This window comes from Salarias fasciatus, chromosome 22, assembly GCF_902148845.1.
Source record: "Salarias fasciatus chromosome 22, fSalaFa1.1, whole genome shotgun sequence".
Taxonomy (NCBI): domain Eukaryota; kingdom Metazoa; phylum Chordata; class Actinopteri; order Blenniiformes; family Blenniidae; genus Salarias; species Salarias fasciatus.
Window position 1 is genome coordinate 22207478 of NC_043765.1, and position 14544 is coordinate 22222021.

At 47.4% G+C, this 14544-nt stretch overlaps 1 protein-coding gene across 2 annotated transcripts in view; it reads right to left on the minus strand.

The window, feature by feature from the left end:
• osbpl10a (oxysterol binding protein-like 10a) overlaps window positions 1–14544 on the minus strand; it is a 68048-nt gene that overhangs the window by 1105 nt on the left and 52399 nt on the right. For both annotated transcript variants that reach the window (XM_030121249.1, XM_030121250.1), the window contains 5 exons: window positions 3887–4036; window positions 2487–2988; window positions 738–924; window positions 243–425; window positions 5–158 (listed from right to left, as the gene is read on the minus strand). In XM_030121249.1, coding sequence (XP_029977109.1) covers window positions 5–158; window positions 243–425; window positions 738–924; window positions 2487–2988; window positions 3887–4036 — 1176 coding nt within the window. The remainder of the gene's footprint in view (window positions 1–4; window positions 159–242; window positions 426–737; window positions 925–2486; window positions 2989–3886; window positions 4037–14544) is intronic.

Genomic DNA, 14544 nt, shown 5'->3' on the forward strand with positions numbered 1-14544 from the left:
GTACCTCTTTCGTGAAGTACTTGGGCGTCCAGAGCTTGTTGTCGGCCGCTCTCTTCCTCTCCTCGGCCCGCTGGCACTCCTCCAGCCGGTGCTTGTGCTCCGTGGCGCCGTCGATGTTTCCCTCCTTCAGCGACTTGGTGACGTGTTGCCACAGCCGCCTGCGGAGGAGGTTTGGATCAGAACGCCGCTAAGCCCTCCTCCTCCTCCTCCTCCTCCCGCCGTCCTGGTGGTGTGAGCCTTACCTGGACTCGGTCCGGCCCTGCCTCTCCGCCGGCCGCAGCCTCTTCCTGGTGACCGGCAGCCTGGCGGTGTCGATGACCTTGGTCTCGCCGCTGCTGTAGGTGAACTCCAGCGTGCCGTTCCACTCGCCCTGCGCTTTGCACACGATGGTGTTGGTGGGGTTGTGTTTGACCTCTGCCGTCACTCTGCCAAGTCAAAATCAGAGAGAATCGGGATGGAAAAACCGGCCTAAAATGACCGCATTACCGCAACATTTGAGGTAAATCATATTTAAGAGGAATTAGCATTGCATCGTGGGAGCTGACTAATTACTGACACTGACGTTGTAAACATTCACCGACAATAGTTTCCGTGCAGCAGCTGGGTGACTTTATCTGCCCGTTATTTATATTTAATAAAGGTCCGGCGAGCGGCGCTTTTATCAATGTGAAGGCCGGCGGAGCGTGAAGCGGCCGTCGCGGCCTCACAGGTAGATGAATTATTCAGGGACGGCTCACCTGTGCACCTTCCCCCCGTAGAAAGGCTTGGTGTGGAAGGTGACGGTGGCCGAGTAGCCGCTCTTGGCGCAGTTGATGGAGATCTTGCCCCCCAGCTCCACCCAGGGCACGGTGAGGATGGAGCGGGCGTAGGCGCACGGCAGCGTGAACACGTACTCCTCGTCGTGCTCCAGCAGACACAGAACGCCTGGGGGGGGGGGGGGGGGGGGGGCGGGAAACAGAACCGGCGGGTGAGTCACGGCGTGCAGCGGGTGGCTCTCACGCCTCACGGCCAGAGGGCGCCTGGTTCGAGTCCGGCCTGTGTGTGAGCTGGTGTGACTGACTGTCTCTTTCTTGTTTTGCGTGTTCAAATAAACTCAATGCGGAATCAAAAGTGGATCGTTTTCAACTCCATCTGAACCACAGCATCGGCAAAATGTCGAATCCTCTGTGTGCAGGACAGAAGATACATTATTCAGCTGGACTGGAGGCTACAGCCAGCTTTTCTCTGTTGCACTGGATGAAAGAAAAGAGAACAGTGTTGGAGGATTAAAGCACCTCCTGACTGCAGCGATAAACTCCGGGCACATGCAAGTCATCTGCATCAGGACCGGGCTCTTCTGCCCCCCCCCCCCCTCCAGTGCTTCACACTCCTTACATCAGAGCCACATGTTCACAACAGACGGCCTGTGCAGTCATGTTTCAGTGCGAAGCGCCTGCAGGGGGAAGCTGCATGTGGCCCCATAACGACCAGAAACACGGAGATGAAGCTCATTCAGAGAAACAACAACGGCAATCTGAGGCTGAACGCAGTCATCAGAACTGAAAGAGATCAGACTTCACTGTAATACAAGCACGGATAGGATGCTAATGTACTGTTGATTACTTTTTTTGACTACCTTTATGTTCATTTTGATGTTTTTTTTTAATCTCATTTTCACTTCTGTATGCTGATTGAACAGCAGATTACTGGATCCTGACAGGATCCCAGAGGGAACAGTCTGTATTGTAGGCCTGCTTGTAGGGTGAAACCCTGTCTGGTAACAAACAGGGTCATTTTGCAGGGATCGTGCTCAGTTTCGAGGGTAGAGGACGTTTAAAGCCGGATCTCTGCAGCGATCGGATTGCTCTGTCCGCTCCTGCTGCTGACTCGCTGTCAAACCGGATCACAGCCCTTCAGGAAAACACGGAATCAGCTGTTGTCAGTAAAACAAAAACAGGCGGAGTCCGGGCGTGTGTCTGACGGCGACCACTCGGCTCACGGCGGGGCGGGGCGGTGACGCGCCGCCACCGGGCGGCAGGTGAACGACGGGGGCCGAGTCGGGTCAGGTATCAGAGAACGGAGGACTTCCTGTGTCTCTGCTCAGGGTGACTCCGGCAGACCGGGGGGACGATGCTGACGCTGAGATCTGCTCGTCGATCCCTCCGGGAGAGGATCGCACTGCTGACGCAGGCTTTGAGAGAGGAACTGAACAGGACAGCTTCACAGAGTTTCAGCTGTTTTCTCTCTCCTGATCTTTGACCGACGCTTCTCATGAGTAAAGGTTTACTGCTGCTTAATCTTTCAAGAAAATGATGCCTGGATTTAGTCAGAAAATGAAAATGTCACAGTTTTCCAAAGGTTTTCCCATCATCGGGCAGCATGGCAGTGAAAGGATGAGAGGAAAAAGGTTAAAGCAGCAACTGCTGCTATTTCACTAAGCTCCTGTTTACTGGGAAAGCGTCTGCACGGTTGTGTTCTCATGTTCGTTAGTCCGGCTCTGGACTCACCTTCTCCCACCATGGACACGCCTATCGACATCCCCATGAACTTGCTCTTGGTCCACACGTGCGCGTTGACGCACATCCTCCTCTCCCGGCACTCGCAGTAAAACCCGGACACCGGCGGGTGGTGGGACACCTGCTCGGCCACGAAGCGGACCCTGTAGCAGCCGCCCGGCGAGTCGTCCCCCTGCTGCTGCGAGTTGTTGGGACCCCTGCCGGGCTCCCGGGCCGACCCTCCGCTGGACCGCGCCGGAGGCTTGACCCTCTCTCGGGGAACTTCCCAGGAACAGTGGAAGGTCTCACCCAGCACCGGGTTGTAGGGCTTCTTGGCCACGGCGCCCTTGCGGCCCTCGTGGAAGGCGGTCAGGTAGTACTCCACGAAGCGGACGATCCGGTCCTCGGGCGTGGCGCCCGCCGTGATGGACAGGAACATGTCGGGGTGGGCCATGAAGTTGGCGTACATCTCCAGCAGCGACCGCTTCTCCAAGATGAAGGTCGGCAAAACCACCTGGGAAGGAAGCGTCAGGGAAACAAACAATGGAAATATGCCTCAACGTGTCGACTTTTCATCTGCAGCCTTCAGTCAGCCGGCCATGGATGAATCCAGGGAAGAACCCAGAGCTTTAATTAGCCGGGACAGATGTTTGACTTCACGTCCAATGATGCTGGTTAACCTGTTTGTGTGTTATGTGGAATAATTGACCTAAAAAAGCAGAACACGGACAGAAATGGCGAAAGAAAAGATAGCTCTTCTACATTTGCTTATTCAATTAAATAATTTCTTTTTTAATTTTAATTCTCTGTTACTTTCTTTTTTTACATTTTCAAAATAAAGATAATAATACCAATCAATCAATCAATGCAACATAAACCACATTTTTAGTATATATAGCTAAAAAAGCTGTTTACTGTGTTTTCTGGCTGCAGACTGTTTTAATTTGAAAGAAGGTAGAAGCGACTCTTTTCTTCATGAAGCTTGTGGATCTCTGCTCTAATGGTGTGTGTTTTTGATCAGGTAATCAGATCAACATAACCTCATGCAATAGTGAATCAGATAATCGGAATTCCAGTAGGATCAGAGGAAGTGTTGTAATATGTAAACTACATGTTGGGTTTTTGAAAAAAAAACCAGTTATCGGGGTTCAGTGAAAGGTTATTGAAGATTTTGCCAATTTCATTTCTTCAGTGAGTATTCAAAACAAGCCAATCTGGCAACGCAGAGCGTGAAGTTGTGTGTGTGTGTGTGTGTGTCACAGAGCGCCCAACACCAATCCCATCTCTTCACTCATGTAAACAGGACGATCTGATCCGTCCAGTGTGTGTGTGTGTGTGTGTGTGTGTGTGTGTGTGTGTGTGTGTGTGTGTGTGTGTGTGTGTGTGTGTGTGTGTGTGTGTGTGTCTCTTACTCTGGTCAGGTCCATGCCCAGTTTGAGCTGGGACAGCAGGTGGAGGATGATGCTGCGCTGGTCGTCCAGCACGCCCAGGTCCTCCTCCTCGTTGTCCTCCGTGTCCGTCACCTCCTCAGCGGGGCTGATGTCCTCCAGCCCTGAGTGGTGCTGGAAGAGACCAGGCAGACGGAAAACACCGTTAGGAAGTAAAGTCCTGCTGGACGCTCGGCGTATCTCCCATGGCTCTGTGGGACTCATGGATCTCCACCCCCACCCCCACCCTGTAAAGGCCAAGAGGAGGAAGATGAAGCCATTTTTCTCCAGAAAAATCCGCCTTCTGATACCAACGATAAGGTCACACAGCTCATTTTGGAGGCTGCTGGAGAGGCGACCTGGACGCCACCAATTAGCGGTCATCACCACTCACTGAGGTGCTTTTCATCGCAGGCCACTGAGCCGTGCGGCGCTGCCTTTAAAACGCCTCCGCGTTGACTCTGAGTGCCTCCTGTTCGCCGCTAGCGGCCCGCGGCGCTGACCTCCACCGCACCGGACAGAAGCCGCGTCCTCTGTTTCTGCGCCGCCATTCAACTGGAAGTGGAGGTTAAAGAAGAGCCGATGCCTTTGATATCTCCTGCCGCATCTCGGGGCAGGAAGGAAGGAGGAAAAAAAAAAAGAAAAGAAAAAGAAAATCAAGAAAGAGGGTGATGTATAATGCAGAAAGTGCTCCTGAGCCTGTGGGCAACAACAACTCTCTGCACCGCCCCTCTGCTCTTTATCCGCCTTTTCTATCCGCCTTTCTCTGCAGTTGCAATCATTAGATACGTATGTGCCGCTTCTAACTTGTGCACGGTTGCATTTTGAAGTGGAAATCCTGCGCGGGGGATGCTGCAGGAGGACGCCAAGTGCAGCTGCTGCAGAGAGTGGAGGGAGCGGGAGAGATTTCCAGGACCAGAGTGGCTGCCTGTCACCTGAATATTTCATCCCAGGCATGCATGCCAGCAGCTCCACGCATCCTTTCGGCTCTCTCTCTCTCTCTCTCTCTCTCTCACACACACACACACACACACACAGAAAAAATTTTTGCACAAAAGACACAAGCACACTCAGGAGGGAGCATGCTTGAACACACTCGTACAGGAGTCCCTGGAGCTGCTGGCTTCTGCGAGCAGAGTGATATATATAGAAGTGAGAGGGGGGAAAGGGAAGGCGGGGGGGCTCTGTTATGATTTCAGTGGCTCTAACTAATTAAAGAGGCTCCTGACAGCAACAGGAAATTACTGCAGAAGAGGTCAGAACATCTCGGAGGATACGCCTGGAGTGGACGCACAGGCTGGCATTAACTAAGACTTCATAATGCTGGGCTGTTTCTCTTTTCCTTCCCCACCGGAAGTGGCTGTTTAATGGGTCTGAAAGGGTTAATAAATGGAAGGGAGGGTGCGCTGATACGTATGTGGTGAAGGAGGAATGTAAAAGGTTCGTTCTTGTCTTTAAAAAAAAACAAAAACAAAAATCCTGCAGATTGCAGCTAAACGCCGGGCTTGTTTACAGGAATGTCCGTCGATTTTTATCACATTCTTCACTGTGAATCCCTCCCTGTTCTAGAGGCTCACACTCTCTCCATCAGACACAAGCTGCATGGACATAAACATTTGAGATATGTGGCGACTACTGGTTGATGGTAAAAAATATCCCACTGTCACAAGGTCTTTCTGCAGTGTGACAAATGTACAGGAAATGAAGAACTACAGGTAAATATGTCACCAGGAATGTGACAGTTTGCATTGATATGTTTTATTTACACCAATTAAATGATGTTACTTGTGAACAACAGCAGTAAAATCTGAGTGGCTGTTGGATTATGTGAAGTATATCAGTTAACATCCTCGATGTGACCACAAGGCCAAGGTTATATATATCTGTTATTATTTACTGGGAAAGGTACAACACAAGAAAAGACAAGTTCATAGTTAAAAGTAAAAGATGCTCAAAATATCATGAAGCTTTATGAAGGAGAATTCTCACTCATCGTGTTTCCATAAGACAAGAACAAACTGAAGCTTTCCAGACTTTACACTTGAGCTTGATCTTTTGATTTTATGATATAACTCAGATTAAGAGTGTGTGTGAAGGACTTCCTGTTGAAGGGATCAGTTGGACAGATTTAGAGTGTATAAGTGCTCATGTGATGTTTATCACATGTCCATCACTCGGACTTTTTTCACCGTGTTAAAAATAGACAGAGGAATGTTTTTTGGGGGGAAAAAACCTTACAGCATAACTCTCTTTCTGTAACAGGACAGACTGTTTCACATTGTTGGCAGCTACAATAACTGACGTCCTGTTAATGAATCGACGGCAGAACAACATGGCGGCGCCCTAAAATAAACACTGTGTGAAGCACATTTCCAAAAATGAACACAGTTTCACATTTTAGAAGACGAGGAAAGTCAAAAATAATGACTTTGCAGCAACAGCAATGAACTAGAAATCTTTGAAGTAGTTCACAAACACATGTGAGAACACAGGAAACACCAGAAAAAAACTCTGCTGCTTATTAGTTTTTAAAGCAAAAACTTTACATAACCTGTCTTTAAAACATTTATTGAAGAATAAGGGTGATTGCTTGTTTAAAAGTTAGAGGAAGCAAACCTAACTCTCTAAACATCCACAGACAATAATCTGATTAATGTCAGCCTCACAATGGACTGTTGAGTGAGATTACTATCTGTAATCCAGCAGTTCTCTCCATTCTTTCACAGATTAAATTCATAAATGCATTAAAGACAAAAAACTGTTTTTCCCATCTTTTCCCATCCCTCATCAGCTGTGAACCTGTAAAGTGAGACAACTTCTCTAATTTCACCTCTTTCAAAGGCGATCGGGACGAGTTTCAGAGCGGCTGAGCGTGTTTACCACGCCGACGAGCCCCGCCGGCGAGTTTGTTCTATAATTTATGAAGTCAACAAAGGCGCCTGGCGATTGGAGAGAAAGTGTGTTTCCTGCTCCTGTTTACCGCTCAGCCGTCACCCCTCCAGGCTGCAGATCCACTCCTCACCTCAAACCTCCCAAAAAAAAAAAAAAAACCAGAAAAAACACATGCAGAGACAAACAGGAGCATGCACAACTCACAGACACTCACACTGCATTGTTGTGTATCCACAGGCTTAACCTGCATAAAACTGGATCTCATCTCCAAAAAAGGGAAATCAGTGGAGTTGGCCTCAGGTAAACGGCACTGACAGTCACATCCAAAGAGAAAAAAAAAAAAAAAGAAGAAGAAAAAGGAGCAGAAGTCAAAGCTTCTTCCTTCACAAACAGGAAAGCTGCTGCACGAGGCTCCAGTCGGTGTGAAATCCTATTAAAGCGGAGTTCTCTCAGTGGAAAACCTGCCTAAATCTGGCTCATGTGAGGAGCGAGGGGCCTGTGGAGGAGGAGGAGAGCCCGTCGTCTCCCTCCTCGTCTGAATTTGCTGACTGAGTGAGCAGCTCTCTTAAAGGAGTCCCGGGTCTTTTTCAGCCGGTGCGTGACTGGCAGAGAGTCCCCCCCCCCCCACACCGGCCCACCAGCCACTCCGAACAGAGGAGCACAGGGAGGAGGGAGGAGGAGGAAAGTCCTCCTCTCTGGTTCCTCTCTCTCTCTCTCTCTCTCTCTCTCTCATCTCACCTCCCTCTCCTCCAACTCAAGTCCTCCCAGCCTTTTAATTGACTCCCATCTCCAGTTTGATTCATTCCTGCTCTCTTCTTCTTCTTCTTCTTCGTCTTCTTCCCCCGCCCCGGCGCTGTCATCTCTGTCATTGTTTCCTTGGTTCCTCCTCGCTTGCCTCATCTCTACTGTTCCTTTTCATCACTTCATGCTTTCCCACCCTCCTACCTGCCGTATTCTCCTCTCTCTCTCTCTACTTTTCAGCCTCTTTCTTCTCAGTCGGGATCTTTTTTAGTCGTGGGCTGGGACGAGTGGGCTCGTGCTCCCACTTCAAAGACGCTCCTTCTACTCCTCAGTTTCAAACAGGAGGGGCCTTCGCCATCTGTCCCCCCCCCACCCGTCTTCCTCGCCCGCTTCTTTATCAAAACGCCATCTGATGAGGAGCGATTAGAACAGCTCTCCAACATCCAGTGGCTTCTTTCGAGCTCACATTTCAGCGAGTGTTTACTCGACACAACGAGTTTTTTTGCTCCTCCCGTGCAAATAAAGCCGACAATGCCGGAGGAGGCTGACCCTGAACTCACTGAGAGTCTGGCTTTGTTCTCCCGCATGTGAGAGACTGGAACATGATCAGCAGCTGATCAGGAAGAGAGAGAGAGAGGAAGAAAGAAACGGAGGGAAAATAAAAACACCCAGTGGCTGGTTTGGAGACTCATACTCCAGAGGAAAAAAGATCAAAGAGGAGTGATTAGTGAACAAGAATTCACTTCTTTACAGTTCAGAAGTCGGTCACCGCAGCGAGCACACGCACGGTTTTAAAGATTACAAAACCCCGGCGTTTTAATAATGCATGTACAGTACTGCAACGGTGCGGGGAGGAAATATCAGCCACAGCTGCTCACGACGGCTCCTTCTGTGAGCAGCAGTCACAAAAACACTGTTTAAGGGATGAAATTAATTCATCCATTAAATATTCAATCGTTCTGTAAAACTGGGGTTCTTTAAAGCAGCCATGATTCTCTCTACCGCAGCGTGGCCGGCGACGGCACATCAGCGTCAAAACTACGGCCTCGTCCAGAACGAGCTCTCTGAATTGTTTCCTCAAAATAAAAATGTGAATAAAAGCTGAATTTTGTCACAATGAGGCTCACAGTAATTAGTTTGTGCTCTCGGTGTGAACTCAAGCAGCTCAGTGAAAGTGAGTCTGCGGGTTTCCTGTGAGGCTGTCAGCGTAAGGTTGATGCATTTTTCTAATAAGATTTCGGAAAATTCCTGCTGCAAATAGATCAAGTGACTCTTTAGAAAAACCAACCAGCCAGCTGGTTCATCCCAGAATGATAGTAATGAAGAATGAAGAACGGAGAGAGTTACTTTTATTTGAAGTTGCATTTAACCTTTAAAAAGTGACGATTCAATCATTTTTGAAGCTCTCAATCCCTCCTCTACCACATCACTAACACTAAAATGAATTTTCTTGATAATTGAGGTTCTACATTGTTTTGTTTGTTATTTTTTTCCACCTGCCACCTTCTTGCATCTGTAGATTTCACGACAGGAAGCGACCACGTCCAGCTCATTACTGGCCTGCGGCCTGCTCCAGGCCCGTGCAGCTCCCGTTAGCCTCTGGCCTCTTCTTTATCAGCCTGGTATTTTCAGCGTGGTAAAACCTTCAGCCTGCCACATCTCGACGTCTTCATAATCACTTACCCAGCCCAAACTCTGACATTTACTGCAACAATCCCCGCGTGCTGCACCCTCATCCTTTATTTAAGCAAGATATTTGGATAAACTGATTGGCTGAATTGACTAAAATAAGCGTGTGAGGGTGTCTTTCATATTTTTTTTTCAAGCTCCACTTCCTCCTCTGTTAAATGTCAGGGATGTTCTGAATGTCAGCTGCCAGGGAGTTACTGAAAAGCTTTTGAGCCGCAGCTTCTGAGAGCTCCGAGTTCAGGCCCTATTTTGGCATTTATTTCAAGTGGCGTGTGTCTGTTTATCCAGCAGCGTGACGCCGTCTAATAAAGGTGTATTACTGCTTCGCAGTGACTTGATTAGCTGCTTTAAAGCCACTCAGAGCAGTCAAGAAGCTGCTCTAAGAGCCCTCTGAGTTGGATGTAATGCATTTACTGCTTAGTCAGGTAAATTAGCCGAGGTATTTCTGAGTGCATGTGTGTGTGTGTGTGTGTGTGTGTGTCTGTGTGTGTGGAGACGTCACAAAAGTGCAAGTTTATCCAGTGCAACATCAGAACTGCAACGAAAGCCTCTAAATAGCAAATGGGTGTGTATGAAAGTCAGCGCTGCGCCGCAAAGGAAGTCAGTGCAACAAAGACTTGGCTGTTTTTTTTTTTTTGTTTTGTTTTTTTCCATTGAATGCTACTGTGAGCGGGATTCAAACTCCCACACCTCAAACAGGCAGAACACAGGTCTTCACTCTTAATCATTCAAAGTAACTAATGACAAGATCTGAAATGTACAGTCAGATCCTTGAATCTATGCCAGTAATGTGATGACTTCTATTCCTTGAACATATAAAAAATGCATCATTCGTACACTGCATGCCTGATCTGGATGGAAGAATCGAAGCAAAAGACCTGCATCTAAAGCAGATCCCAGTAGCTTTATTCAAAATTCAGTCTAAATGCTTAAAAATGTGTCAAAGCATAAATAATAAAGACACACACTCACGACTGAAGCATCCACAGTCTTGCAACAATTTACTAAAATTAATTCATCTAACTTTAAGGGTAGAAGTTCCAGTTTTTGCCTTGCTTGTATGAAAAACTGATTTCCTGCATCAAACTATAACGGTGTGTACCATCTTGATTGTTGATCTTAAAATCTGCACAGTTCCACGTAGCTTCAGATCAAGTAAAGCTTATTTTCTTGTCCCGATCTTCATGTCCACCCAGCAATATGCTGAGACATTCTATTCCAATACAACGAGCTGTCACTGAATACATCCCAGCACTGCATCAGTGAAACTTACTTAAGACTTTTCAAAGATAAAATAATCTCATCAACTTTAAGGTCGTGTGAAGAGAACAATTTGAAACAACTTGGAATGCATGAATGATACTCAATGTTTAAGTAAAGATGCTTCATAAATTTACGATATTCAATGTATCCCATTCTGTCTGTTCAGCCTTTTGGTTCTTCAAAATACATCACTTTGACAAAAACAAGCTCTCTTGTTTCACCTGATGTGTGAAACGAAATCAGTTTTAAAAGGCTGGAATGAAATAATGGTGGAAATAATTCCTAATTAAAAAAAATAATCTTCGTTTCGAGATTTTCTGGACAAATTACTTTCTGACCTTCAACTGTTTTCTCGATGTGAAAAACTATTTGAAAAGGCCTGACAATAAAACAAGCTGAACAAACACTTTGTTTGCCAATCAGGAGATCCATCCATCTTTAACCACTTATCTGGGACTGAGTCGCAGTCTAAGTAGCGATGCCCAGACTTCCCTGTCCCCAGACACTTCCTCCAGCTCCTCTGGGAGGATCCCAAGGCGTTCCCAGGCCACCCGAGAGACATAGTCTCTCCAGCGTGTCCTGGGTCTTCCCCAGGGTCTCCTCCCAGTGGGACATGCCCAGAACATCTCCCTAGGGAGGCGTCCAGGAGGCATTATAAACAGATGTCCGAGCCACCTCAGCTGGCCCCTCTCGATGCGGAGGAGTAGCGGCTCTACTCCGAGCTCCTCCCTGGTGACTGAGCTCCTCACCCTATCTCTAAGGGAGCACCCAGCCACCCTACGGAGGAAGCTCATTTCAGCCGCTTGTATCCGGGATCTTGTCCTTTCGGTCATGACCCAAAGCTCATCGACCGGTAAATCGAGAGCTTCGCCTTTCGGCTCAGCTCCCTCTTCACCACAACGGACCGATACAACGACCGCATCATTGTAGATGCTGCACCAATCCGCCTGTCAATCTCACGCTCCATCCGTCCCCTTTGACGAACAAAACCTTTAGACACTTAAACTCCTCCACTTGGGCCAGAGTCTCTCCACTGAGGACCATGGCCTCAGATTTGGAGGTGATGATCCTCATCCCCGTTGCTTCACACTCGGCTGAAAACTGCCCCAGTGCATGATGGTACAGGTTCCATGAAGCCAACAGCACAACATAATCTGCAAAAAAGAGGAACGAAATCCTGTGGTCCCCAAACCGAACCCCCTGAGGTCCCCGGCTGCTTCTAGAAATTCTGTCCACAAAGATTATGAACAGAACCGGTGACAAAGGGCAGCCCTGCCGGAGTCCAACATGCACCGGGAACAGGTCCGACTTACTGCCGGCAATGCGGACTCAAAGTGCCTCTCTGCTGGGGAGAGGAGCTCCGCAACGTTCCCATCCGAGCTAATTGTGGCTAAGTTAGCGAAAACTGTCAGCTGAACCACCTGAAGACGGTAGACGAGCTGACTTTATGATAACACTGGCGATGGATGAAAAAATATAGCCGAAATGAGCAATTTTGCAGAGATTTTGTCCCACGCTGAAGCTCCCTTGCCGTGGCCACCGCTAAATCGGTTGGATCTAAATAACTTCTGAAGGACTCCGAGCTGCACCATGTTTGTCTGAGTGAGTATATGAGCATGCACACACCTAGAAATAAGGTCCAGGTGTCAAAAAACAGGAGTTGCCCTTTAACAAGGGGCCACGGACTCCGTATTCCCAAAGCAACCCCCACAAGGAACCACGAGGGACGCTGTCAAACATCTTCTCCAAGTCCACAAAACACAAGTGGACCGGTTGGACGAAGTCCATGAACCCTCGAGCACCCTATGGAGGGTATAGAGCTGGTCCACTGTTCCGCAACCAGGACGAAAACCACATTGTTCCTCCTGAATCCGAGGTTCGACTATCGGTCGAATCCTCCTCTCCAGTACCCTGGAATAGACTTTCTCAGGGAGGCTGAAGAGTGTGATCCCCTTATAGCTGGAGCACACCCTCTGGTCCCCCTTTTTAAAAAGGGGGACCACCACCCCGGTCTGCCACTCCAGAGGCATTGTCTCTGCCCGCCTTTCGATGTCACAGAGACATGTTGAATAAGACAGTCCGAGAACATCCAGACACTTAAGGTAACTCAGGGCGAATCTCGTCCACCCCTGGTGCCTTGCCACCGAGGAGCTTACCAACCACCTCGGTGACTTCGGCTCGGGGGATGGACAAGTCCACCTCTGGGACCTCACCCTCTGATTCCTCCACAGAAGACGAGGCGACGGGATTGAGGAGATCCTTGAAGTATTCCTTCTTCCACTGTCTGATAAAACCCCCAGTCGAGGTCAGCAGCTCCCCACCCCAGTGTTGGTTCAGACCTGCTTTTCCCTCCTGAGGGAAAATCCAGTTAATTTTAATGTTTTCTTGAAAACAATTAAAAAACTGACATTTTCATGAATTTTCAAACCCTCCTTGGATGGGAGCTGAAAACTGGAGATGTTGGGAGATCAGAGGGTGTTTGGGTATTTTAGGATATTCAACAGTTACACTGCTGGTTCGCAGCTAAACAATGTTCTCACCAGCATGATCACAGCAGTAAACATCAATAAAAACCCGACCTGATGAAAGCTTTTCTTTCTTCTGGCTGTGTGAGGAGACGGGCTTTGACCACGCAGTTCAGGTTTAGTTTGTTTTTCTCTTTCATGGGGTTTTCAAAGATTTTCTTGCACAGACGGTCTTTTTTTTTTTAAATGTATCTTTTCACATGTCTTTAAAGAACTGAAAGCTGAAAACTGATATGCTGTAACGCAGGAAATGTAAGACAAATCATTTAAAAGTTTGTATGATTTTTAAAACGATATTTCTAAGGTTAAAATTTTCCATTTGCATCAAACATTTAGTAAAAAAAAAAAAGTGCAGAAGAGTCTGAATGTAAATATCAACGTACATGTCGTTTGAATTTTTCCGCTTTATTTGTGACTTTATTCTGATGTGCTCACCTCATTGTTTTGTTTGGCCATCACATCAGTGTAGACTTTGTGTTTATATGACAACAAACACCTTGAATCATGGCGGGGAGGAAACAAAGTATATTTTTTTGCAGCTTCTCATGCCTGCAAAAACTAATCCAAAACCCTGAAGAAGCTTGTGGTTCGTGTTGAGAGTTCAGTGGGAGATGAGAGGAGCAGGTGTCGGATTCAATCTAGGAACCTGGATGTGGAGGTTGAATAAAGGACGGATGAGAGAGCAGAGAGTGACTCAGGGCTTTGTTTTCCCTGCTGAGAAGACGCTGCTGCTCATTATTGTGTTTCTGTCTTTTTTCACTCAGACTGCAGCGCCTCTTCTTTCCTGATAATAATCAGGACAAACTGACGCTCTATTAATACACACTGTTAATTAAACATATCACCCCTTTTCAACCCCATAACTTAATTATTAAATACAGAATATTTTCATGGTTACTGCAGTTTTCGTGACTCAGTGAAGCCCTGCACAGAAATCCAGAGGAGAGCTCTGCCGCCCTCTGCTGGTGAAACAAGGAACTGTCATCTATTATAGTTTCACTGGAGTTCCTCTCAGCTGACAATTTTTTGAGAAAAATAATGCAGATATCTTCTGTTTCTCCCAAACTAACCTGAATGTCACCTAACACATGATTAGTTGCTAAATACACTGAATTATGTCTTATATTCGGGGGCCAACAGGGGGATTCCCAGCTTGTCACTGCAGTTTAAGGGAGTTTAAAGTCACGTTACTTTTACTGAAGACATGCACCAAATGTCAGCTGACTCTGGGAAGCTTCTTTCTAACCAATAAACAAGAAAAACAATGAAGTGCAAGCTGTTTAAGCAGTTTTCCCCCATTTTTTGCAATTTTTGTTATTGTGCCTTTCTTTTAGTCCTTTAAAAAAAAAAAGATCAATTGTTTATTGATGTATAATTATGTGAAAGCTTCAGGGAGCTGCTACAGAAGACCCCTTGGTCTAAACCACATTTTCATTGTCAGTCGTCTCCGAGGACATTTCCAAACCTTGGAGCGCCTCTGCTCATTAAAACAGAAGCACTTCTGGGGTTTTTGGCTCCTCTCAGTCACTGCAG